The sequence below is a fragment of the Artemia sp. Qi Xiang Cuo genome, chromosome 20, assembly GCF_049724085.1.
Source record: "Artemia sp. Qi Xiang Cuo chromosome 20, ASM4972408v1, whole genome shotgun sequence".
In the NCBI taxonomy this organism is placed as follows: Eukaryota; Metazoa; Arthropoda; class Branchiopoda; order Anostraca; family Artemiidae; genus Artemia; species Artemia sp. Qi Xiang Cuo.
In genome coordinates, this window is record NC_142813.1 from 34,665,008 (window position 1) to 34,691,722 (window position 26,715).

At 34.7% G+C, this 26,715-nt stretch overlaps 1 protein-coding gene and 1 pseudogene across 3 annotated transcripts in view; both read left to right on the plus strand.

Moving 5' to 3' along the window:
- Positions 1-2,825: 2,825 nt before the first annotated feature.
- Positions 2,826-3,157, plus strand: LOC148940138 (histone H4-like; annotated as a pseudogene).
- Positions 3,158-4,765: 1,608 nt separating this feature from the next.
- Positions 4,766-26,715, plus strand: part of LOC148940139 (RING finger protein unkempt homolog) — a 96,388-nt gene continuing 74,438 nt past the window's right edge. For all 3 annotated transcript variants that reach the window (XM_089105839.1, XM_089105841.1, XM_089105840.1), the window contains exon 1: positions 4,766-4,850. In XM_089105839.1, the coding sequence (XP_088961965.1) occupies positions 4,789-4,850 (62 nt within the window). In that variant the 5' untranslated portion in view covers positions 4,766-4,788. The remainder of the gene's footprint in view (positions 4,851-26,715) is intronic.

Below are 26,715 nucleotides of genomic sequence, written 5' to 3' on the forward strand. Positions count from 1 at the left end.
AACTGTTTCGCTACGGAAACTGGTCTTTCAGTAACTGAGCCAGTGTCGCAAAAATGCGCTCCTAATCTGGAACACCCAATAGTGTGTAGTTCTTAAGGTTTATTTTTCCCTTGCAAGTTATTGTTTTTTTTTTTTTTTTTTTTTTTTAGCCCGTGTATCGTCTTCATATACTACTACTACTAACAACTCACCGCAGCACTAAGTCGCCTGAGGCCAACCTAGCTACGCAAGCTCCTCCTCCATCCCAATCTGTTCAAAGCCTCCCTCTTTAAGCCCTCTTTAGCTTTAGACGGTTGGCCGAAAATGACAATCTTCGGCAATCTGTCATCCTTCATCCGCAGAACGTGCCCTAGCTATCTCAACCTTTCTTTCATTATAGCCCTAGAAAGCGGGATTGGACCATACTTTTCGTACAGCGTACAGTTTGAAATACGGTCAGTCAGACGGATACCCAGAACAATCCGTAGGCAATTTTTCTGGAAAACATCTAGTAAATCTTCATCCGCTTTTCGGAGAGCCCATGCTTCAGAGCCATATTTGACCACTGTCATCACTGTACCTTCCAATAATCTAATCTTAGTTTGCAGACTTATCCTCCTATTCTTCCAAACTTTTTTTACTGTGAAAAAACACCCTGAGCCTTGGCTATTCTACTTTTAACATCTTCACTATTTCCCACCGTCTTTACTAATAATACTACCAAGGTAAGTGAAGCTACCCACCTGATCAATTTTTTCGTTACCCAACGTCACCTTTTCATCTTCACTTATTCCTAGCCTTAGTTTTCTTAAAATTAATTTTCAAACTTATTCTAGCACCCTGAACTCGCAAAACCTCTAAAAGTTCATTCGTTTTGCTCACATTTTTATCTAGGATTCTTAGATCATCCGGATAATCTAATTCCAGGAGATTGTTTCTTCCCCATTTGATTCCGTTGTCTCCCATTGCCTTTCCTGTGCTCCTTCAGACAAAGTCCATCAAAATGAACCATATAAAGGAGGATAGAACACAACCCTGCTAAACTCCTGATTTAACACAAAACCAGCTGCTATCTCGTTCATATTTGAACGGAAAGGGAAAATTTTAGTATCATTCGATAGATAAGATTTAGCTTTATCCATCCACCAGACTAAATTTTCGAAGTTTGCTTTGGATTTTTTTTTTTTTTTTTTTTTTTTTTTTTTTTTTTTTTTTAGAAAGAAAACGTGCCAAAAGGTTTCAACAACATGGAATTTTGTGACAAAGCTACAACTCCAATTTCACCCGAATAAACTAGATATTTAAATCATGTTAATTTGACGCAGTATGTTTTAGACTTTTACAGTGAGAGAAGGAGGTAAAACCCAAACTCTTGTTTGTTGTGATTTTTGTTCGTTTCAAGCTTGATTTGCATATTCAATTTAAGTTTCACTCGTTTTAAGATTTTTTTATTCATTTATATTACTACCTATTATATGTTTGTTTTCTAAGATCGTTTATTTAATTTTTTTTCGTTTTGGGTTTCATTTATTCTTTAATAGTAATTTCTTGTCGTTTCTAGTTTGAATTTTAAAATGTATTTGTATCTACTGATCTTGGGCTTAATATGGCCTTTACTTTTCTTTGAAACAGTTCTTTTTCGGAAAAATTTCTCAAATAATTTTTTTTTCGTTTTTGATTGCAAAAAGTTTTTTTCAACCAACTATTTCAAACAAACCAACTATTTCAAACAAACTGGCAATCTCAAAATTTTGATCGGACGCATTTTCGGAAAAGAGGGGGTGTGCATGTGTGAGGGGGAGGGGGGGGTGTAAATGCATTCCGATCCCTTTTGACTCATAAAAAAGTAACTGAAACTTTTAATTTCCAATCAAATGAGCCACCTCTGAAGTTTATGTGACCTCCCCTTACATACAAACCTTAAATGCCCTCCGGGCATAACTTAAAACAATTGCCCCCGGGCTCTTTGCGTTTGTATCAACTCCGGAATTTTTATTATCTGATTTTTGTACTATTTTTAACAGAATGTCAATTTTAAATTTTTATCGTATGGGTTTGGGGAAAAAAGGACGTGGGGGGGGGGGATAGTTTCTCTGAAGTCTCTTTTGATTCTTTCAAAGTGAACTAGAACTTTCAATTTCCAATAAAACGAGTCTACCTCGGGCCTTGGGGGTTTTGTCAAACCCAGAGTTTTTATTTGCTGCTGTTTGTACTATTTTTTAACAAAATGGCTATCTCAAAATTTTTATCGGGTTTGGGCAAAAAAGGGACGGGGGGGTGGGTTGCCCTTTGATCTCTTTTGACCCTTAAAAAGTGAACTAGAACTTTCAATTTCCAATCAAATGAGCCCTCTCTGAAGTTTATACGTGCATCCCTTCTATAAGAACCATGTATGCCCCCAGGGCATAAACTTACAACGCCTGCCTCTGGGACCTTGGGGGATGTGTTGACCCTGGAGTTTATATGATCTTTGAACTATTTTTAACAAAATGGCTATCTCAAAATTTCATCTGATGTATTTGGGGAAAAAAGGGTGTGGGGGAGGGGCTAGTTGCCCTCCGATCACTTTTGCTTCTAAAAAGAACACAAGAACTCTCGATTTCCAATCGAATGAGCCCCCTTTAAAGTTTATACGTTGACCCCTTCCATATGATGTGCCTCTGGCAAAAAAATAAAAATAAAACATTGGAGCTGTATGGCCTTTACTATAGGCAACGCTGTAGCGGTGCCTCGGCTTGCACATTACCTTCAGATATATTCATTCACCAAAACAGATTTTTTATTTTTCTTAGAATTCTTCGTAGAGAATAATCTAAATTTGCTTAAAAAGTTTTCTCGCATAAAGTATGACAGGAAGCAGAAAAGATGGAAAAGGGCTTGGTAAAAGAGGCACAAAATTTCATCACAAATTGTTCTTGATAACATCCAGAGGATCATAAATCCAGCTGTCAGAAGACTGGCTCGCGATAATGGCGTAAAGCACATTTCTGGCCTTATTTACGAGGAAACCAGAGGTGTTCTAAAAAATTTTCTCAAGACTGTTATTTGCGACGTTGTCACTTACATAGAGCAGACCAGAAGAAAGACTATCATTACAATGGATGTAGTCTACGCTCTCAAACGTCAAGGTTACAGATTATGCACCTTTGATATTTTATGGTTTCCATTCAGTTATTAACTGACCCCCCCCACCCCAACGCCTATTTTAAAGGCAACAAATCTGTAAGCACTCCCTAGTCTATGTTTTATGAAATGTTTCTTTGCTGTGCTTTTAAAATGTCGAGAAATACTTTCTTTTTTCTTTTTTTCTATCCTTGCTGTATTCTCTAAATGAAGCTATTCAAATAAATAACTGTTGCTGTTTTACTAAATTAGCCCTTTCTTTCATGTTTCAGTAAATTAAGTAGGAACTAAGTAAAATTTGTTTCTATTCCTACTAAATGCCTGCACGACCTTATAATTTTGGATAATCATCCATCGTCTTGGTTATTTCCAAATAATAAACGCACATGAAAAACTGTTAAGATTTTATATGGCAAATAAACTTCCTTATAACTGGACTAAGATGTAATGGTGAAAATACGCAATTAAACCCAAAATAATGAGTTCTAATTTATAAAAATGTCTTCCGACTGACATTTATTTAGGGGGTGAGGAAACAAAAACAATATGAACTCTAGCTGAGATTCAGTTTGAAATTTTGAGTCCTTAAACGTTTAGTATCCTTCCTTCTCTTTCCATTAAGAATATTGTTATTCTAATATGAAACATATTTCTATTGTTTGTTTTTATACAAAGCTCAAAGATATAGAGTAGAAATAGACATTTCCCAGGTCATTGTTTTGAATTATGTGTTTTGTTGGAGCTTAAAAATTATTTTTGTCATAAATTTGTTACCGAACATAGACCGCTCTTACATTTTCTGCAAACACTTGTACTGTAATTCACTAAAAAAAAAAAGAATAGAAAGTGGACACGGAGGATTCAAATTACTAGGAAGAGGGTACTTTGTAAGATTGAGTACTTGTTTTAGCAGATTTCCAATATTCAATATCCAGTAGTTGGAAAATTAGCGTGGATAGAGAAATAAAGAAAAATACAGACTTTGAAAAGAATGACTTGCTTATCCTTCTGATCTTTTTTCTGATCAAAAATGAGGCATTAGCCAAAATCATGTTTGTAGTAATTTTTGTTCGTTTTAAGCTTGCTTTGCATATTCAACTTAAGTTTTACTCGTTTTAAGATATATTTATTCAATTATATGGCACCTGTTATATGATTGTTTATTTAATTTCTATTTGTTTTGAGTTGTATTTATTCTTTAATAGTAATTTCCAGCGGGTTTGAGTTTTAATTATTGTAGATGTTTAATTTTGTTGATCTTAAGTTTAATATGGCCTTTACTTTTCTTTGTAAAACTTCTTTTTCGGAAAGTTTTTTTTTAATTAACCCGTAAAATAATGACTTCATATAGACTTTTTTCATATTAAAAGCTGATTTTTCATCTTAAAAGCTTAGGTTTAATTAACTTTAATCCAGTATTAAAGTTAATTAAACCTAAATCTGCCACCAAAGAACATAAAATTTGATTTGCAATTCCCAGTAGACCTGAACAGGCACAAATCAAACGCTAAAAGTTAAAATTAAAAAACGTAGTCGACTGGCGGTCGATTTTATTGTGCTTGTCTAAACGCAGCCCTCATTATTTGAAAAATCTAGATAGCGTTTTGCATTAAAGAAGCACCTGAATTTGTTTATGCATCATATTCATTTTTATTTTGATGGACGAAATTAAATATTTGAAAAGAAATGCCTAACAACAATGAGGATTTACTTAACTCTGGTACAACTGAGAAACCAGTGCATCTTAAGTATGATACTCCTTGTTCAGTTAAAATTTATTACAGAAGACACAGGCTTGGAAAATGATTATTCTAGGGTGCCTAAATAATTGCTTCTGAGACAATAGGCTACTTCCTTTAAAATTTAGTTAAACTTATATAGCAAACCAGAGAAAATGAATAATAGAAATAGTTCGATCTTCACCATCATTATTCCTTATTGTCTTTAAAAGTGGCAAAATTTTGTTTGTCCCAAAATGGCACAAACAAAAGGCTTTATTGAGATAACTTGAAACTAATTGTTTCTATTGAAAGTCCAGGTAACATCAAAACCATGCAGGTATTCTACACAATTTAGGGCAAAGATTTGGAAGCTGGAATTGAATGTCCAGAAATGCAAAGCACTCTTAAGTAGCCTAAAAGAGAATACAAAATACAGATATCCACTCTTTGACTATTGGAAAAAAGTTAGTTTAGATTATAAGCTTAGGCTATATAAAATGGTACTATCCAATCTTCTTATAATTAAAAATATTTTTGTCATCTAGTTGGAAAATTTTGCCCATCCCTATAGGCCTAGGAGAAATTTATATTTGCCAACTAGTTGACAAGAAATGTTTCCCCAGGAAAACTTTAATTTTCCAACCAGTTGACTAATAAATTCTCCCCAGCAACACTTAATTCTGTCAACTAGCTGGAAACAAACAATTCATTTTCCAACTAGGCTAGTTGACTAATTGCTTATCCCCAGCAATAGGGTAAGACACCCAGTAGTCGGACACTTTAATCGCTTTGAAAAATTTTTGACATTTAAACTACTCTAATTACTGTATTATACCACCTAGAAACTTAATTTTTGTATCAAAAAATTTCTGAAGAATTTCTGAACAAGTAGGTTACTAATTCAAATGGTTTCACTTGTACAGCGCCTCCTATTTTTGAATTTACTAACAAGTGACAATTCTGCCTAAACTTGGACATACAAAAGGCTCATTGTAAATTGGTTATTAAAATAGTATAAAAGATTCTGTCCGAGAATAGGCAGGTGGCTGACTACTGGGTGCCTTACCCTACTTAATTTTGCCAACTAGCTAGAAACAAACATTGCCCCAGAAAACAATTTATTTTCCAACTAGTTGACTAATAATGTTTCCCCTAACATCTTTAAGAATAGAAGGGTAAATTAGTCAAATTTCCAAATAATGGTAAAATTTCAGTTTAGCAGCACTTCTCAAAAAACATGGTAATAAAATAAAAATAACAAATGTTCTTGTTTCATGCTCTTTTTCAATATATTGGTTGTTATCCTGACAACAAAGCAACTCTCCCTCCCTGATGATCCCATTCAATATAGGCTATACAAAACTAAAAGACAATTCCAAAAAGTTGATGACAATTTGCTAGATGTTTCCCATAGGGATTGCCTACAGATTGTTCTGGGTACCCAGCTGACTGACCATATTTCAAACAATAGCCTAGGCTGTACAAAACAATGGGGTTCAATCCTGCTTTCTAGGGCTGTAATGAAAGAAAGGTTGAGATGGCTAGGGCACATTCTGCAGATGAAGGATGACAAATTGCCAAAGATTTTTCTTTTTGGCCCACTGTCCAGGGCTAAAAGGAAAGCAGGTTGTCCTTATCTGGGGTGAGAGGATGTCATAAAGTAAGATTTAAAGGAAATGGGAACTTCCTGGGAGGGGAGAAGTTACTAGTTGGAAAATGAATTTTTTTCTTGGGCAATGTTTGTTTCCAGCTAGTTGGAAAAATTAAGTTTTACTAGGGAGAAGTTAATAGTCAACTAGTTGGAAAATGAAAGTTTTGATAGGGCAACATTTATTGTCAACTTGTTGGCAAATTTAAGTGTTTCTGGGGAGAAGTTATTAGTCAACTAGTTGGCAAATATGGATGTCTCCTATATAGATGGGCCAAATTTTCCAACTAGATGACTAAAATGTTTTTAATTATAAGGAGATTGGGTAGTACCATTCTATATAAGCTTATAAAGTAATTTTTTCCAATAGTCAAAGGGTGGAGTCCCTACAAAACACTAGTTCTGAACAGAATCAAACAACACAGCTAATACTCAATAGGCATTCAGATGAGACCTGGATATATAAGTTGACAAATAGTTAAAAATTTAGGCCTAGGTAGCTCAGTAGCCTAGAGCTATGGCCCTTCTAAAAGGAATAATATAAGACAAAGCAAAAAGAAGTAGCCTGCCATTTATTTCCTCATTTGAGGCTCTTTTTAAAATGTAATATTTACTTCTCTGAGACCCCTCCCCCTGCCTCTCTAGTGGAACCCAGTTATAAGCCTAGCTTTAGGCTATATAGCCTACAAGACTTTAAAAATGTTATTAATGGAGTCCTTGCTTTATAATATACAGCAAGTTTACATTAATCTTAATTTAGGGTAAATTTGTAGGTGGCACTATAATTTAGCTAGGATGAAAGTGAAAACATCATGTGATGCCTTTTTCTCTTTCATAATACAATAATTGCTATTTGTCACAAATTGCATCTTGAGCCCTTAAAGGGGCCCCCAAAGGTATTTTATATGCATTATGAAAAAGCATAAAAAAGGCATCAAATGATGTTTTCACTTTCATCTTAGCTGAATTATATGACCCACTGCAAATTTGCCTTCAGAACAATTTTCTGCTCTTTACTCATCACAAAACCAAAAAAAAATGACCTAGATATGATTTATACATCACATGAAAGCTTTGTCACTGCTTGTTTACATACACTTTGAAATATTCACTTTAAACAGCATTGCCAATATACAAAAGTACTTATCCAACATGTACTTTTATTCACATACTCTGACTTGTCAACTGGAAGACTGACATAAGAAATAGCCAGTTTTCTAACAGAGGTCAGACCAGCTCCTTAATATTTAAACCTTCAGATACTTGTATTGAAAACAAATAAAAGTAAAATTATCAAAGAGTAAAAAACAAAACATTTAAACCATCATATACTTGTATTGAAAACCAATAAAATTATAATATCAATCAGTAAAAAATGTAAAAAAGAAACAATATTAACTACCGTAATAAAAACATGTCTGGCAAAACTTTATTCTTTTTTACTTTAAGCCCCCCCACCTTCTATTAGAAAGTTGCTCCCACAGAAAATTCCCTCTAAAAATTTATCTTGTGGAAGACTCCAATAGAGGATTTCTGTGTAGAAAACTTCAGGAGAGTCCAACTGCAATGTAGGGGAGAGAGGGGTGAAACAATACATTTTGAGGATTTTGACCCCTACAAGGTGTATTTCTAAAGATACAAACTTCCTTTTTACATGAATAGCCTATATAACTCAATTATTCACTTGTCTTGGTGATTTTCTTCAATAACATCCATGAAGTTGTTCCTAGGAGAGACCCAAAAATGTATGACCTCTTCTAGTGTCCAAAGTCACCCCAACCATGGGGTGATTTTGGACACACATAGGGCATTTCTGTACCTTCTTTAATTAATGCTTTTAATTATTGATTCAGATATTATTAACAATTAATTCAGATAATATACAAGTTAAATGCAACATTAAATTTATGTCATGAGAAATTTGGCCAAATCAGAGCCAACTCCAAGAGGTTTGGCTTTTGCCCAGTTCACCCTACTAAAACCGGTGTGGGAGCTTCATGATAATGTTTTGAAAGTCAGTTTCTGCACAATCTCGACATTCAGGGAAGATGAACTTCCTACCAGACTTGCGCAGGTAGTTTATTTTTGCTACTCTGCCACTTATTTCTTCAATTTCACCAACATAGTAAACAGCACAGTTTTACTTCTTTCCAACCATAAACCTCACAAGCTCAAAATTTCCACAAGATAATTCTTCATCTGTCTCAAACTCACTGATACTTCCACAATGTAAAGACTTATAATCTGACTTGTTATTGAGCTGCATATCTAGGTCTGAAATGCTGCCTCTAGTTTTGTCAGCAATGAATAAAACCTTTGACTTTTTTTTAGCAACTTTTTCTATTTCTTAGCAAGCCTTAGCTCAGTCTCTGCTTCTAGTGCTCTTTTTCCTGGCATTTCTAGTCAGAATTCTACTTTTGCCTTTTTTATGGTTTTTGCACAGACCCACTTGTGTTTTTGCCTGTGGATATGGTCTGATGCTTTCAGGAGTTACTGCCATAGGCAAGTTTGACTGCTGTTTACCCATCATGACAGGAGATGAATCACAAAATAAACCAGGATGAGGATCATCTATATTTGAAGTTTCTGGGGCATTCTGTTCAGCTGGATCTGGGCGGTTTGTCACCTCAGCAGGCAGAAAATTGACTTCTGTGAACACATTTGGATTTAAAGGCCAAATTCCTGCATTCTCAAAACCAGCTGTGATGTTTTGAGGATTCAGCTTTTCCAGAAAGGAATACTTGCACAATTTTGCTATTTCATGTATCGAAATTCTCTGACCAGGGTTTAATTGCATCCAATTGTCAAACGACTCCCTGATTGCATGCTTCAATGGTGCATACACTGAAACATCAAGGGGTTGGAGACAATGGGGAGGAAAGGTTAGGAGGTGGATGCCATTATCTTTACACAAGGAAACTAATTCTACTGAAATATGGCTTTCATGATTGTCAAACAAGAGTAAAACAGGGTCTTTTTTGCTGGGTTTGACCTCTTTTAGAAAGTGTTCCAATGAACAAAGGAAATTGTCCAAAGTCATCCATCCACTGCAATGGGCTGAGCCAATGCATCCTGGTGGTCCATCTCAATACATCCTTTCTGGAGCTTTGACTCTTGGAAAAACAAACACTGGTGGAATCGTCTGACCAATTGCAGATACAAAGTATAGCATTGTGGTATTTTCCGCTCTTTCTGCTGACACAGTCTGTGCCACCTGTTTTGCTCCCCTTTTAGCCATCACCTTTGGGGCCTGAACAACTGTGGGTACTCCTGTTTCATCACAGTTCCAAATTCAACCAGGAGGAAAATGATACTTGCAATATAACTCCTGAAGATTTCTAAAGAAGACACCAATTACAACAGCATTAAAGCCGGTAGCACAAGCCTGGCTTGTATTTTCGGGTTTTCTGATGGACAAACTGGCGTTATGCTTGATGAAACCTCTTAGCCAATCCACTCCTGCTCTCTCATTCAGTTTCCAGCTTGATGGGAATTTTATCTTCAATGTTATTGCCCATTAGTAGGCTAACTTTCTTGTTGCATAGGGAGTCAGCCCATGGTTAAGCAGTGAGCATTTTTTGAGGTATGCAGCAAGCTCTTTCTCTTGTTTGGAAGAAAAAACACTTAGTGCTCTCCTGAACAATGTCATTGTCAAAATTGCTACCACTAGCACCACTCTGCTCAAGATATTGCATTTTTGCCTTGTATTGTTTCATGGCATCCGCAAGGGTACTCTTCTTCAGGGAAAATTCTTCTGCGGTTGCTTGGAAAGACAACTTCCCATGTATAAATTGAATAACAGCACGCCTGACTAATTCTGGATCAGGAGGACCACTCCCCTTTTGAATGTAGTTGCGAACCATCTGTAAAAGAAAATTATAATTGTCAGAACCTCAAGAGAACAACATGGAAATTAACACAGGTCAAGCTATGCTTTGAGGTGTGCTTTGAGGCATAGAATGGAAAGATGCCTGCAGGCAGTGTAATATTTAGTTTAACACAAAACATTAAACTAAAAAACTTAAAAAAACCACATCAAACATTTGTTTATGTTCATTTCTCTTACATTTCTACAAGTTGGACAAACATTTCGTGGGTTTTCAAACTCTCTACCCCCTTGGATACAGCCTTAGACTCTACTGTTTATCTTTCTGATATAAGTAGGCATTGAATAAATGTTTATTGTTCAACATAATAGTAAATCATTTATTATTTTTATTATTTTAAGTATTATTTTTAAATATGATGGGTGAAAATGAATTGAACTGATCTACATAGCTGTGAAGGTGGACTGTAAATCTAAGCTTATATAAATGTCACATGACTCCTTTTGAATCATTGAATGTATACAATTCAGAGTATGTATTTTAAACAAGGAGGGGTGGGGGGGGGGGTATAGGTTTATTGGTACACCAGTTAGAAAGTATTGAAGAATATTTGATTAAGATTAGCTTGAATATTTTTGCCATAAAGTGACATGCCAAGACTATTTCTAACGCATAGACAGTCAAAAGTACACCTTAATTTTGGATAGAAATTAAAGGTTAAGCTTAGCCAAATCATAGAAAATGCTGTCTAATCTTGAACACAGGATCTTAAAGTTGGAACAAAGTATCTAAATAATAGGCAGACTTAATCTTGGACAACTTTGATTCAACTCAAAGATTGTTACACAGAGTAGCTGTGTTTAAATAGGCTAGGCTGTAAGGCAAGGGGTAACTTTTGTCTAGGTGTAAATGTTGAAAACAAAGTTTGATAGTCAAAACAAATCAATTCAGTTTCTCTATAAGACAACAGGAATACAGTCAATTTGACAAATACTACATGTGTCAGGATTTCCAGCAAGCATATAAAAACTTCCTTACCTCTTTTCTTGGTTGTCTCTTTTCTCCAAAATTTAAAACTTGCGCCAAATGTGCGTTGCATGAAGGGCATCTAGTGGGAATTTTTTGAAAGGATTAGCTCAAAAACTTCAGACAACAGGTCAAACGTACGGAGTCGCCCCCATGCGGTATCGCCCTTCTCTCCCCTAAAGCTTTTTTAAAAATAACAAAAAAACTTTAGCATGACAAGTGAGGTGTTGAAGAGGGGTAACTCCCCTAATATATGTAATAATTTCTGTTTGTTTTAAGTTTTAATATTGCTCCTTACTTTCAGTTGAAAATTGTTTATTTATTTAATTTTTGATTGTTTTTTAAATAATGCAAGGAAAGTTTGCTCCACCTCCATGGAAAAATCCCCCTTCCCCAAAGAATTTCAAACATGAATTCTGGCAAATTTGCCCAGTGTAAAGTTTCTGCTAAAAATTTTACCCCCTAAATTTTTCCAATGACAAATCCTCTCCATGGAAATCCCCCCAGTAAAAAATTCAACCTCACCCCTCCACCAATAAAATTCAAATACTATATGTAAACAACAGGCAAAATTTATAACTTGAAGACCTTTTCTCTTTGGCTGCAGGGGTGGGGGGTATATTACCTCCAAATAGATAGTTATCAGGCCTTTCAAATATGCTGCACATAATCTTGATTAGACAATTTTGGGGAAAAAGAGGTATGAGAGGGGGCCTAGTTGCCCTCCAATCATCTTGGTCACTTAAAAAGGGCACTATAACATTTAATTTCTATTTGTTTGAGGAAAGTGAAGCTGAAATTTAAAATTTGAAATTTGAAATTCAAAGTTGAAATTTAAAATGGACAAAAATTATTGCTTCACAGCTATAATATATATCAATAAAACTAGTACAAATAAACCAACTAATTATGTTCCCCTATGCTTTTAGAATTATAAAAACTAGAGCTTCACTGGAAACACAAAAGTCAAGTCTAAAAAACAGGAATATTGATTTGGGAGTCAAAAGTGAGTATGTAGCCTGACAACAATAAACACATCTATAAAGCTTTTCAGACTTACACCAGTTGTGACATCAGTAACTTTCAGTATACAATTAATTGTCTTATAAATATAAGTGTAAAATTAAATATTTTTTTAATGGCTTTACCTTGAACTTGTGTAAAAACTAATCATGACATATCCTTTTCAGAACCAAAACAAGAGCCAGTCATTGAACTGAGCCATTTTGCAGAAGTGATACCAAATTAAATGTAAAAAAGGGATTTGGATTTATCTTAAAAGGGTTTGATAATATTTTTTATCCTGTAAAAAGTGTCCTGAATTGGTTTACTTTTACTGTACCAAACTCCTGTATTAGTTTGTGTTTTCAGTAAAGTGCTAGTTTTTTTATAATCCTAAAAGCATAGGGAAACATAATTAGTTGGTTTATATGTACTTGTTTTACTGATATATATTAGATAGGCTGTGAAGTAATAATTTTTGTCCATTTTAAGTTTCATTTTTGCTCTTTACCTCCCTTGGAAAAACTTTTTTTTAATTAATCTTTGTTTGTTTTTGATTAAAATTTAATGTAGAAATAATGCTTTCAAGATATTTTGTATTTATACAGAATTATGTATGTTCATTTAAAGTTTTAATGTCATTCCTTAGTTTCAGTGAGAACTTATTTTTAATATAATTTCTAATTATCACCAATCTAGGGGAGATAAGGCACCTCTAAAAAATACTGGAAACAACCTTGACAGCTATGAAAAACTTTCAGTCTATAACATAAATTTCATTATCCATACTTCACAAAACAATACATGTTTTTTAGAAACATTTGTTTTTTGACTTGACTAAATTTGACATTCCCACAAACTAAATCTTAAACTAAATTTGACATTCCCACAAAGTGCACTTTTGGTTGTTTTCCATTTTTTTTTTTTTTTTTTAATGAAGAAAGTGCCTTTTCCAATGAAATGATCAAAAAAAGGTGTTTTTCAAAACCTAGGCAGGAGCAAAAAACTAAAGGGGCAAGGACATCCCTTACCCTTAATTACTGCTGTTAGAACTAGCACACAGGCTTCATTGCCAAGTGAAGTTTGAATGCTCATTCAAAACTGTTGATCATTCAAGCTTAATTTATGATAGATTTTTAGTTAAAAAGTTTTTAGTTTTAGTTAAATTTTTTCGCAATAATTTTTTACTTTTAAGATGAGTAGGCGATTTATGAAGCTTACTATGAGCGTCTGGAGGGGGATTATATGTGAGGGGTTTTATAAACCTCCAGTTAAGGGCTTTGGACCATAATTATTGCAATGGTACTGTTTTATGCTTTCAAACTCTTCCACTTAAAGAAGTGGTGCCAAAAATGCCATTCTTAGTGCTATATGGCACTTTTGGATGGTAAGATTGATAAAAAGCACATAAATATGGGTAATAGGTTTAAAATAAGCCTTCTTGGAATATGCTTTAAAAATTGAGTGTATCACATTTGCAAAAATAGTGGATTATCTGAAATGTAATCATAAAAAGGGACAAACTATGATTGAAAAAAAAATTCAAGCTGGAATCTAGCACATGATAATCTTATTTGAAGTCCAGCACTGTATTAACAGAACCACACCTCTAATGATGTAATTTAATATATTGGTGTTTGTAGGACTTCAATTCTGTAGCTTATTAAGGGGGTCTGAAGGAGGAATTTGTGGGGGGTGTTCTTACAAACCTCCAGTTTAAAATTTTGGACCATAATTGTTGCAATAATACCGTTTTATGCTTCCAAGATTTTCCACTTAAGAAGTGGCACCAAAAGTGTTGTTTTCAGTGTTATATTTCACTTACAAATGGTAGAATTGATAAAAAAACACATAGATATGAGCAAAAGTTTTCAGATGAGCCATTAAACATCACTCTAAAAAGTTCTGGTTGCCCACTAGTCCCAGCTTTTTGACTTGAGATTAATTAAAAAAAAACTTTTTCTACAAAATAAGTTTTTCAAAGAAAAGTAAAGAACTCCATTAAACAAAAAAAGAGCAAAAATAAAATCAAATAATCTACCAAGTGTGAAACTACCACAAATCAGCATCAATAAATAAATGAAACCCAAAACGAACAGAAGTTACAATAAATAACCAAGTCAAACTCAAAACAAGCAGGCCTTCCCAAGGCCAGAACAAAATGTGCACTTTACTGAAAAAATATAAATGTTTTTACTTTTATAACTTTAATAAATCAAATAATATCAAAATTTTGATTGCTAAGTTTCATTATATTTAAATTGAAGTGACATTGTACATTCATTTTTATTTTTTTAGTAAAGTGCAAGTATGGGTTTGGCCTAGGGAAGACATAGGAGTTTTGAGCCAAAGTTATGTTAATTTCTGCTCATTTTGAGTTTGACTCGGTTATTTATTGTAATTTCTGTTCGTTTTGGGTTTCATTTATTATCATTGCTGATTTGTGGTAGTTTCACGCGTGGTAGATATTTTGATTTTATTTTTGCTCTTTTTTTGTTTAATGGACTTCTTTACTTTTCTTTGAAAAACTTATTTTGTAGAAAACGTTTTTTTAATTAATTTCTGTTCATTTTATATTGACATAGTCTTTTAAGGGTTAATGCTCTTTTCAGTATTTAAATGTGGTTGGAGAGTATCTAATTCCTCTCCTACTACTCTCCTTCACTTCGGGTAAGATATTTGAAAAATAATAGGTGCCTTAAGACTAAATAAAATTGCAAAGTTTTAATGCGTTATACCAAAAAGGCGTCTAAACTATATCCCAACAACGACTGAAGGTATTATATTCAAACTTTTGGGGCTACTTTTGCTCTTAAAATTTAACCAAATCAAAATAGCATAAGTGTATCCAAGCTATCAAAGAAAGTAATTTCCAATTTGAATTTCCAATCAAATGAGCCTGTTTTGAAGTTTCTACAACAATACCTTCTATAAAAACCTTATATGCCCCCAGGGCATAACTTAAAACCCTTGCCCTGAGGGTTGTGGGGGCGTGTCCTCGTCAAAAACATATTTTCTATCTGGAAATCAACTACGCTGAACAAAATGGCTGTCTCAAAATTTTGATTGGATGTGTTTGGGGGAATGATGGGTGTGGGGGGGCTAGTTGCCCTCCAACCACTTTTGACTATTAAAAAGGGCACTAGCAACTCCAATTTCCAATCGAATGAGCCCTTTTCGAAGTTTCTATGATGACTCCTTCAATACAAAGTGCCTGGGTATGGAGAACAAAAAAAACAACAACACATTTTGCCCACATTGTTCTTTACTTAGGCAGCGCTAGCGCGCTGCCTATGACATGGCAACATTTGAAACTTGCAGATGGTGGAATTTATAGGAAGAAAGTAGATATGAGCAATATTTTTATATGAGCTATCAAAAATCTATCTAAGATGTTCTGGTAGCCTTCTAGCCCCAACCCTCAAGAAACAGTGCCTTTTTTCATGCCATATGGCACTTGCAGATGGCGGAATTTATATAAACCACTTTTAGCTTGTGAATGAGCTCTTAAGCATCTCTCTATGATGTTCTAGTAACCTGCTAGGCCTGGTAAAAAGAAGAAGAGAAAAAAGACTGTTTTAACATTTGTTTTACTTTTAGTTACTATGGGCTGTGGTTCGCTCTTTACGAGGAGCAGCTAATGTTCCAACCAAAATAAGGATTTTCTTACAAATTTTCCACGGAAACTAGTTATAATTGGAATTTGTAAAATCTAATAGATGATGTAATTTTTAAAAAAACCTAGTAAATATAAGCAATAGCTTGTTATGGAGCCACTAAACATCTATCTACGATGGTGTGGTAGCTGGCTAATGTTTCAGTAGGTTATTGATGAGCATATGATTTATGAAACTTACTAAGGAGGCTGGAAGGGGGAGTGTATAGGAGGGGTTCTTGTAAACCTCCAGTTAAGGGCTCTAGAACATAACTATTACAGTAGTACCTGTTTTGTGCTTCAGAGGTTTTCCACTTAAGAAGTGGCACCAAAAGTGTTGTTTTAGTGCTATATTGCACTTAAAAATGGTAAAATTGAAAGAAAAAAAAGCACATATATATGAGCAATAGCTTTCAAATGAGCCACTAAACATCACTCTTATGAATTCTGATAGCCCAGTAACCCAACTTTTCCATGAGACATGGCACCAAAAGTGCGGTTTTTAGTGCTATTTAGACCTTGTTGATGGTGGGATTTTATATGAAGGACGTAAATATGAGCAATATCTTTTATATGAGCCATAAAAGATCTGTCTATGATGTTCTGGTAGCCTGCTCATGCCACCCCTTGAGAAAGTGCCATTTTAGTGCCAAAGAGCACTTGCATATGTTGGAATTTATAAAAAGCATCTAGATATGAGAAATAGCTTTTGAATGAGCCATTAAGCATCTGTCTATGCTACTGATGCAAAAAAGTGATTTTCCTTAGTGTTCAAGGAGGGGGACTTTAATTTCCCTGTACAAGGCTTTTGACCTTGCTGATTCCAGTGGTACACTTTTTTTTGATCTGATGCCATTTTCCAGGGTTTGAGGCTTTTTTTGAAATCACCATAAAAATCATTTTGTAATAAACTTTTACTTTTAACATGAAACAAAATAATAGTTATCATTCCTGGTTCAGTGTCAGATGGCATTTTTTTTTTTCACTAGGCAGTTTTTTTTCAAAACGCATTGTTTAACTTTTGGTTACTATGGGTTGTGGTTTGCTCTTTACTTGGTTGCAGCTACCACTGCAACCATGATTCTTGGACCACTGGGTCAAAATAATTACCCCTGGGAAAAAAATACATACATCCATGATCTTTCTTCTGGCAAAAAAATTACACATTCTTGCACACAGGAGTTTGAAACATCTATAGTAGGGTTCTCTGATATGCTTACTCTGATAATGTGGTTTTCATTAAGATTCTTTAACTTTTAGGGGTTGTTTCTCCCTTTTTTAGAAATCATGGAAATTTTTGAGGCTTGCAGCCTTTGATGGATACACAAAACTTTTATTTCTGTTCAAATGAGCCCTCTCCCAGTGTCCTAGGACCATTGGTTCAATATGATTAATCTTTCTTCTGACAAAGATTACAAAATTCCACATTTTTGCATATAGCAGCTTGAAACCTCTACATTTAGGTTCTCTGATACATTGAATCTGGTGGCGTGATTTTCATTAAGATTCTTTTACTTTTAGGGGGGTGTTTCCCCCCTTTTTTGAAAATCCAGCAAATTTTCTCAGACTTGTAGCCGTGTATGGTTAACACTAGGCTTTATGAATCTTATATATTTGGAATCAGCATGATAAACCAATTCTTTTGATACATCTATTGGTATCAAAATTCTGTTTTTTAGAATTTTGGTTACTATTGAACTGCATTCCTCCTTACTTACAGTTTGTTACTGCAAAATATTTGAAAAGTTTTAATGTGTTGGAAAGGAGAAAATGATAAAATTTGAGGCAGAGCCTTAGTATTATCAATATCCTAAATAAAACCAGATCAAATAATATTTGCTTTTACTTGTTTTACAAACTATAGGCTATGGTGACAATTCAAAAGAAAAGTCTCCAAATCAATTTTATGACATGGTCATCCATCCAGTTTTCTGTTTAGGTTAAAAAAAGTGACCTTGTTGAGAAATAGGTTTGCTGGGACCAGAAAAGTGACACTACCTTTTGGATTATTGAGAGAATCCTTTTTTCATTGTAAAAAAACTGACCATTTAAAAACTACACTGTCCCTCCAAAAATGAACAAAATTTATATAATTATCAATAATAATAAGATGCCTTTAAAAAAATTCAAAACCCCTGCAAAATTCCTATATTGGCAGAAGTTGCTTTGTGCTTTGTGTCAATAGTTGTATCAAACTGAACTAGACTTGCTGTGATATGTTTAGCATGGGGAAGGAAAGGACAAAAAATTGCCATTTCAAAGGAAAATCAGTGAGGTAGAAATTGTTTTCTTAATTAATTTTTTTTGTGGGGGGGGGGGTGCTTTAGTGAGTGGGTGTTGTTTAATTGTTTAGTACCCTGTATGATTCCTAATTATTCTTTGTTTCCCTCCCCCCTCCCCCTGTCCTAATGGTCAAATTACATATATTTTTTCTTCAAATTAATTTAGCAACAAACAAGCAACATTGGTGGTATCAACTAATGTAAAAATTTATGTGGAATATATGATTTGAGCTGTATATTTGACAATTAAGGGGAGGGTGGGGGTGTGATAAAATAAGATGAAGTGTCTTTAGGAATAATATAAGTAAGTATTTTAGAACTTCTTAAAGCAGTTTTCAGAATCTTGGATTGTTTCCTTCCAAGGAGATTACTACTAAACTAGAACAAAATGAAGTTCTTACTTTATAATATGCAGAATTTTTTTCAAATAATCAGACTACCATGTTTCCTTTCCTTATTATCCACTTCTTCAAATCATATCAGATAATATTTTGGTAAATTACACATTGAGATAAATTCCAGACTAATAGAATAACTAGGTTGATATAAGAGTTTTAATGTATGACTAGAGTGAAGTAATAGAGGGATACCCTATTAGGGCTATTATTGAGACCATTGGGGGTAGGGGTGCATTTGCAAGTGAATTGATTATTATATCTGGGAGTAGCATAAAGGAAGAATCAACTAGTGTCTTCACTTTGTCACTATGTCAGTGATAGAATCTTGTATATATTTACCAAAATTCTTGATATAAATAGCAGGGCTGCCACAAGGTCCATAAAGTCTCTAAAACTGGAGAAGGTCTCCAAAAGTCCCTAAAACAGCTCTCAAGTCCCTTAAAGTCCCTTTTTTTGCAAGGCTAATCCATGTCAATACCTCAGCTAAGAAGTCTTCTTATTCTGCTAGAGACTATTAGTGTCCTGAAGACAGTAGAATCATTTCAAGCCTACACTGTTCAAGTCTTCCTGATAATGATGAACAAAGAGATTTGATGTCCTTTGCCTCTGGAGTCACTGATGCTGTCAGTCTTTTTTGTATTCGTTTTTTTTTTAAAAATATATATTCCAAGAGATTCAAATTTTTTTCTCATCTTGCTTTTAATAGACTTAATAACTTCACAAAAGTAGCCATTGATGTCAAACCTATGTGTACCTAATCCTTATATATTGTTCTTGCAGTGGTAGCTGTAACCCAATAACAAAAAAATTGAAAAATAGTCTAAAATAATATAATGCTAAAAAATACTCAGCTAAAAGAAATCTAGGAGTAGTAACTGGTATTCACTTTCAACTCAACATTAATTGGTACTCTTGTACTAAACAGACTCTTTTATGTAGTGTTAGTTTGGTTAATGCTAATAAAATAAAATGAATATATAATAGTTTAGAAACAAATTTGGGCTATATATTTGCACATTAGGGGGGTGGGGCTGGGGGGGGGGCAAAGCGTACCAAGTATTAAATACGTAACCTAACCTCGGTAACTCTCTCCCCCCTAAACCCCAAAAACAACAGTTTAAATACAGTTCTTGCCTTTATTTATATCCCAGAAGGCAGCATAAACCTGTTTTTCGTCACGTGTCTTGGTCTATTTCGTGACTGGTATGCATTGCTGTATATAAAAGAGTCCGTTTAGTACAAGAGTACCCATTAATTTGTAGTCTCAAAATTTGTCTTTTGGAATAAAAAAAAATAAATAAAAAAAAAAAAAAATGCCTGAAACCTCTCAAAATGGCCTCAGATTGGAAAGTACACTACTGCATCAGCCTTGTTTGAAAACCCTTCATTAGGTAGTGTTGTCATTCAAGGTAGTGTTCTTGGGCCCCTCCAGTTCATACTATTTATCAACAAAATTACCAGAGGTATCTTAAGCTCTACCAAGGCTTTTGCAGATGACACTAAACTCTACAGAAAAAAGGCATCACACACAGACAAAGTCATCAATCAAGAAGACATCAACAAACTGACAGAAAACCTGAAAACCCTTGGGCTAAACTTCAACACAAGCAAAACAAAAGTCATACAGATTGGCAAGAATAAAGAAACAGCCCCACAGTTAACTATAAAAAGTAGAACAGGTACCATTACAAGGGTACAAGGGTACCATTAGAGACAGTGGAATCAGAAAGAGACCTTGGAATTATTATTGACTCAGCTTAAGTTTCATAACCAAACAAATAAAATAGCTTCAAAGGCCTCTCAACTCACTGGTCTCATTAGGTGGAGCTTCAAACATCTCAACCAGGAGACCTTTGTTAACCCTTTGTCTGTACAAAGGGTTAGTAAGACCTACTATTGAGTATGGTAATGTCATATGGGGGCCTCACTATAAAACAGACTCAGCCAAGATAGAAAAAGTTCAAAGACAAGCCACAAAGCTTATTCCAGGCTTCAAAGAGATAAGTTATGAAGAGGTTACAGAAACTGCAACTTCCATCACTCAAGTACAGAAGAAAAAGAGGAGACCAAATTCAGATGTTATTGATTGGTAGCAAGTGGTGCTTTCCTTCCTCACCTGAAAATTGCAATGGGCGAGAGATTATATAATAATGTATCTATAATGTTTGCTGAGTTAAATGCAATAATCATGGCATTAGAACACCTTAAGGAAAACCAACGTTTGATTGCAAATTCAAATAATATTATAGTATATTCCGACTCTTTATCAAGCCTTGAGTTGCTGGCTTCAGCTCCTCAGTATAAGTTGGACATTGACACTTATCATTGTCTCAGTATTATAGATAAACTTGCTTCAAGTGGCATAAGAACTTATTTTCAGTATATTCCTAGCCACTCTGGCATAAGTGGTAATCATCAGGTTGATGAAATACCAAAAAATGCTATAAATATTGATCAGCCAAGTGGGAGACCAATCCCAATTAGAGATATTTACCAAGGGAGGCTATCAGATATTAATTTTAATAAGAATAATCCTATCCTTTCCCTCTTTCCCAATAAGTTTTTTTCTAAAATTTACCATAGAATTGGTTCTGGAACGAATGGACTAAATTTTCTTGCATTCTCGTAAAAGTTTTCTAATTCAAGTGGTTCAATTCCCCTGTCCGCTCTTTGCAGGCATTGTAATATGAATAATGAAACAATTGACCATTGCCTATTTGAATGTAATATGCTGACGTCTGCACAACATACCTTGCTTTGTAAACTGTTAAAATGCTTCAAACACCACAAAATCTCACTATCAGCCAAGAGCCTAGCCAACTATACCTGCACACAGAGCATAGAAATTAACATCTACCATCTCATAATTGAACTCCTAGAGTCGAAAGATCTACTGAATGATATCTGAAGATATCTAATAAATATGAGGTAATCAAGCCAGTAGCCCTGTAGCCCTCAGAGCAAAGCAAAAGGAAAAGGGCTAAATAGTACTACTGAAAAGCCCGCCTGCTGTTAAATAGAAGAAGAAGATTGACTTAAAACTGTTAACACTACCATCTTTGTACACTCCTCCGAAGTTGATGTTGTGCTGGGGCTCCGCTGACCATACACTCTGGTGAGACCCTTGCCCACGGTTTAAATTGCAGAATTTCAAATAGCCAAGTATCAGAGAAATAAGACTTGACAAACCAACTGACTGCCATCTAGAGAGTGCCATAACAGGGATATTCCCCTAAAGGCACTGAGGATCCTGTAAGTTAATTAGAGGTATAAAGCCCCTTCTCCAACACCAAAAAACTGAGAGCATTGTTATGTCTCCAATTTTTTTTCCTCATGCCCTTAAGTAATATTAGATTGGTATACTTATGTAATGTTTCATGGCATATTGCTATGGGCCTAGACTATGAATTATGCGGTTTAGAATTCAAGTCTTGCTCTTGAACTTTTTTTTGTAAATGTTGTCAAAGCAAGTAGGACATGGACAGGCTACTTTTTTCAGCAGTAAAGTACTCTCCCCATCATCAATGAAAACAACAACTGCAAAACAATAATGTCATCTCAAGTTGCAAAAGTTATCAAGAACCAGAGAGAGCTGGAAAAAAAGAGGAAAGAAGGAGAATGGAAGTTTGTAGAAAAAGAAAGCAAATGATCAATGAACCTTTTGGGAGCAAGCAAAGAATAGAGACTCTTTAAAGTCATTTCAAGAGAAAAAAATAAGCTGCTGGGTACAAGGAGCAACCTACTGACAAGATGTTTGAAGAAGAAGGGATCAGCTTAGAATGGATGTTGAGAATAAAGACCTGATTGAAAGTCAGCTTGCCCAAACAATCTTGGATGGGTCACTCATTGCACACTAAAGAGAGAAGAGAATCATCAGTTGTTGATGGTACTCAGGTACATATATGCAGAAATAAAGGCAGTTGCTGATAATTGCGCTTTTTAAGGTCTAAAGGAAGCAAATCCAAAGCCAGAAAATAATAGCAGAAAAACCAACAAACAAGTGATTTTCAAATTTTTTGGTTTTGTGATAATTTTCTGGTCATTAATTAAAGTAGTTACTTATGTATTTTTTCAAGTATCTGCTCCTTCATAGTTGAAAATCAAGAAAGTAATAAACCTGAGAAAATCCAATTGGAAAGCCAAGGGATTGGATCATCTTGGTATTACGCATGAAGATGACACCTCTGGGTACAAGGAGCAAGCTACTGACGAGATGTTTGAAGAAGCCAGATATTGGCTTAAAATGGGCATTGAGAATAAAGACCTGATTAAAATTCAGGTCATTCTAAAATGACCTGTCTGTGGGTACAACTTTAGTCAACAAGTAGTGGGAATATGGTAACTTGTACTAAAAAGCTGGTTCAGGATCTACACTTAAGATTGTTTTGTAATCTTTAACAAATAGAAGATCTAGCAGAGTTGAGGTCTGGTCCCTTCTGTACCTAGTTAAAATTAATAGTCTGATATAGCATATATTCCTGTAGACAATTGAGGAGTAGGTCAAACTGGTCGTCAATATATCCTGTGGTAACATAGCCATTAACTTATGAAATCTGTGGCAAGCTGAAGTCTCCTGGAGATACTATATTATGGCAAGGAAAATTTGCCACTTATTAATGGCTATTTGCTGAGATAATGAAAAATTGTAGAGAATGCCTCCAAAAATTCCTTGATAAAATCAATGCAACTGCAGAATGAATTTTGCTCAAAATAAATGCAAAGAAAAATAGAAATATTGTGACACCATACTTGCTCTTCCAGATCAAGCATGGAGATGATGTTCAGGAACTGGTAGTCCAATTTAAATGCCTAAGGAGCATTATCAAAGCTATAGGCCAACTGCTGAAAGAACTTTCAACACAATAGAAAGAATATAGACTAATTGTGCATCAAATGTTAAAATCCAAAATTGCCAACGAAACTCTTATAGTATATATTATCTGCCAATATCTAGGGCATCTTGAGGGCAGAGGGCCTTTAATCTCCAAAGACAGTCCTCTGGTGGCATTCTTCAGAATCAAGGAGTAGAGATGATTCCAAAAACATCCTACTTTATACATACCAGTCAGATATACATACTCTTAGAATGTTCTAGAAACCCTAGAGAAAAAAATTACTTTCAGTGGCAAGCTACTGAGAAAACCGGAGACTCTTTGTTGATGCCCTGTTTGCATCTGTAAGCACAGGGTCTAAGGTACATAGACCATACATTTCTGGAAGCTTCATTTTCTTAGTTTAGTAATTTTTTAACTAGTAAAAAAATAGCTAAATTGCAAATTTACCCAAAGCAAGGCTGCAGAAGGGGTACAAAATTTTGGGTACAAAATTCCACTTTTCTAGGTGGGAAGCAGTTGACTGAATAATTCCAGTCAGCAGTTTTCTTTAAGCTTTGAGCAATCTTATAAACTGTCCATAAAAGTAAAGGATGCGGCACTAGACCCTTAAGGTCCAAACCGGCGGTGCTGATCTCCGTTTCGTGGCCCTTCAGCCAGGAAGTGCAATGGGGGGGCTGGGGGCCAGCCAACCTATGCTTTCGCAAACCCTTCCTGTTTGCGAATAGACTGTTGTATAGGGATCAATAGACTGTTTCTGTGTTATGGCGGTTTGGTAAAGGAAAAAGTTACTATGTTTCATATTGTAAACTTCAAAAAATTTGTGCTAAAGAGTCAAGTATGCTTAAGGAGAAGTGATCTACTTTATCAAAGTCCTTTACTGTTTTGAAGAAAAGGGCCTATTAAAAGACTCTATTTAATTTTCTTGGTTGCTAAATCCTATGTTTGCAAAAGATTAGTTTTTATTGGCTTTTTTTTAAAGAAACTTTTGGGTTACCCTATGTGGTATTGCTACTCTAAATGCTTGTCATGGCTCCATTTATAATGAACTGTACCAAATGTATTGGTCAATACTTGAGTTTGTTTTTATCCAATCTGACCTTGGCCATAAAACAACAAGCAAAGAAAATTAACAAGTAGGAATATTTATTTTATTCAATAAAGGAGAAAGCCATAGGCTTGTCGCATAAAAACACAAAAAAATAACAGCTCAAACAGCAACGCTGCAAAACACAAAACAAAAAATATTCATAAATAAAAAACAACTATGCAACAACTATTTTACAGGAACTGTTTTCCATCAAACTCAGTTTTAACAAGAGCACTCTTAAATGATTGCACTGTTTGCATAGAAACTATGGTATCAGGTAAACTATTCCAAAGTTTAGCTGCACGGTTAACGAAGCTAGATTGACCTATCTACTTGAGCACTTATGGCTGATATAGTTTATACGAGTTTTGTTGAGTGGCTGAGTAATGACTAAGTTTGAAAAAATCAGCCCAGTCCACATTATTGACACCCTTCATAATACGGAATGTATTGATCAGGTCAATCCTATCCCGTCGAAACTCCAGAGAAGAAAGTCCCAAACACTCCAGTCGACGCTGATATGGTAAATGGCACAAACTTTGACGCCTGATGTTGAACCCTTTCAATTTGCTGCAAGTCACATTTCCATGTAGGATACCAAACAGAGGAACAATACTCTACCACCAGGTGTACTATTGTCTTGTATAGAGTCATAAAAGTGTGAAGGTTAAATTTCATGAAACTTCTCTTAATCCAAAACAGACTGTAATTAGCATTTCGTGAAATTATTGACACATGCTTGTGAAACTTCAGCTGGTTATCAAAGTGGATACCTAAATCCCTTACTGAATCTGAAGATGAGATAGATGTATCACCAAGAAAATAATGATAAGTAGAGCTTTTTGAAAAGTAATGGAGTACAAAACATTTTTGATGGTTTACAAACATGGAGTTCAATTTACACCAATCATTTAGGGCATTCAGATCCTCTTGAATTAGAGTGACATCTACCTGGGAGGTAACACTTTTATAAATTTTTTTATCGTCTGCAAACAGTTTGACAGTGGAGGGACGAATTACTTCAGGCAAATTATTGACAAACAAACAAAATAACACTGGGCTCAAACAACTACCCTGTGGAACACCACTCAAAATTGGACTCTCACTTGAAAGTGCACTACCAACTATAACTTGCTGGGAACGGCCTGATAAATAGTCTGTAATCCATGTTAAAGTTCTACTGCCTAGCTTATACTTTTCACATTTTTCAAGCAACAAACTAATTGAAACATTGTCAAATGCTACCTTAAAATATATACCTTAAAAAAAAATTGGGTTAGATATAAATTAGAAATAACATTTTAATGTCTACTAGGACCATTGTTGATACAGATTTTATCTATTATTCACCATATAGATTATTCACCATAATAGATAAAACCCACTATCCTTGGAGTCAGGGTGAGATTTACAAATAGACCATTGGTCTAGGACCCGTGGAAATTAATGCGCTTTTCTCTTATACAAGCGTTGCAATTTTTGTGTGTGTGTGTGAAAAAAGGGCAATATTAACTATGTAACATATGATCACAGACTAGATTCAAAAAGAAAACGAATGTTAGTTATTTGTAAGCTGTCAGTTTTCAATGGCCAGGTCTTTATTCTTAAAGATAGTTACCACAACCGAGTTTCTAAGAGTCTGTGTTACCACAAGGCTAGTTCATGGTAATGATAGACCAAAAATAACTGAAAACACAGGATCTGTTCTGTACTTCATTGTTGGAGACTGTCAGAATCTTCTGTTGGGTTTTTGTCAAAAAATTAAGCTACATTTTGTATAACTGCAGAGACACGCTTACCAGGAAGCTCTGAGTAGTGGTACTGCAATCACCTCATGCCTTACAGAACAGGTGGTTAGAATTTGTTTGTTTTTCTTTTGCCTTACCCAAAGAAAAAAAGAAAAACAAATAAATTTGTTCAAATTAAAAGTACACAGTTTCTGCCGTGTAGTCTGATATATGGCTGTCAAAGGTATCTAAGGTGCCTAATCTATTGACCATTTGCAATGGTAATTAAAATAAAAAACTTCCCCCAAGAAAAGTTTTCGGGACAAGAAAAGTAAGCAGTTATATTAAAACTTATACAACCAGAAATTACTATCTAAGAATAAATGAAACCCAAAACAGACAGAA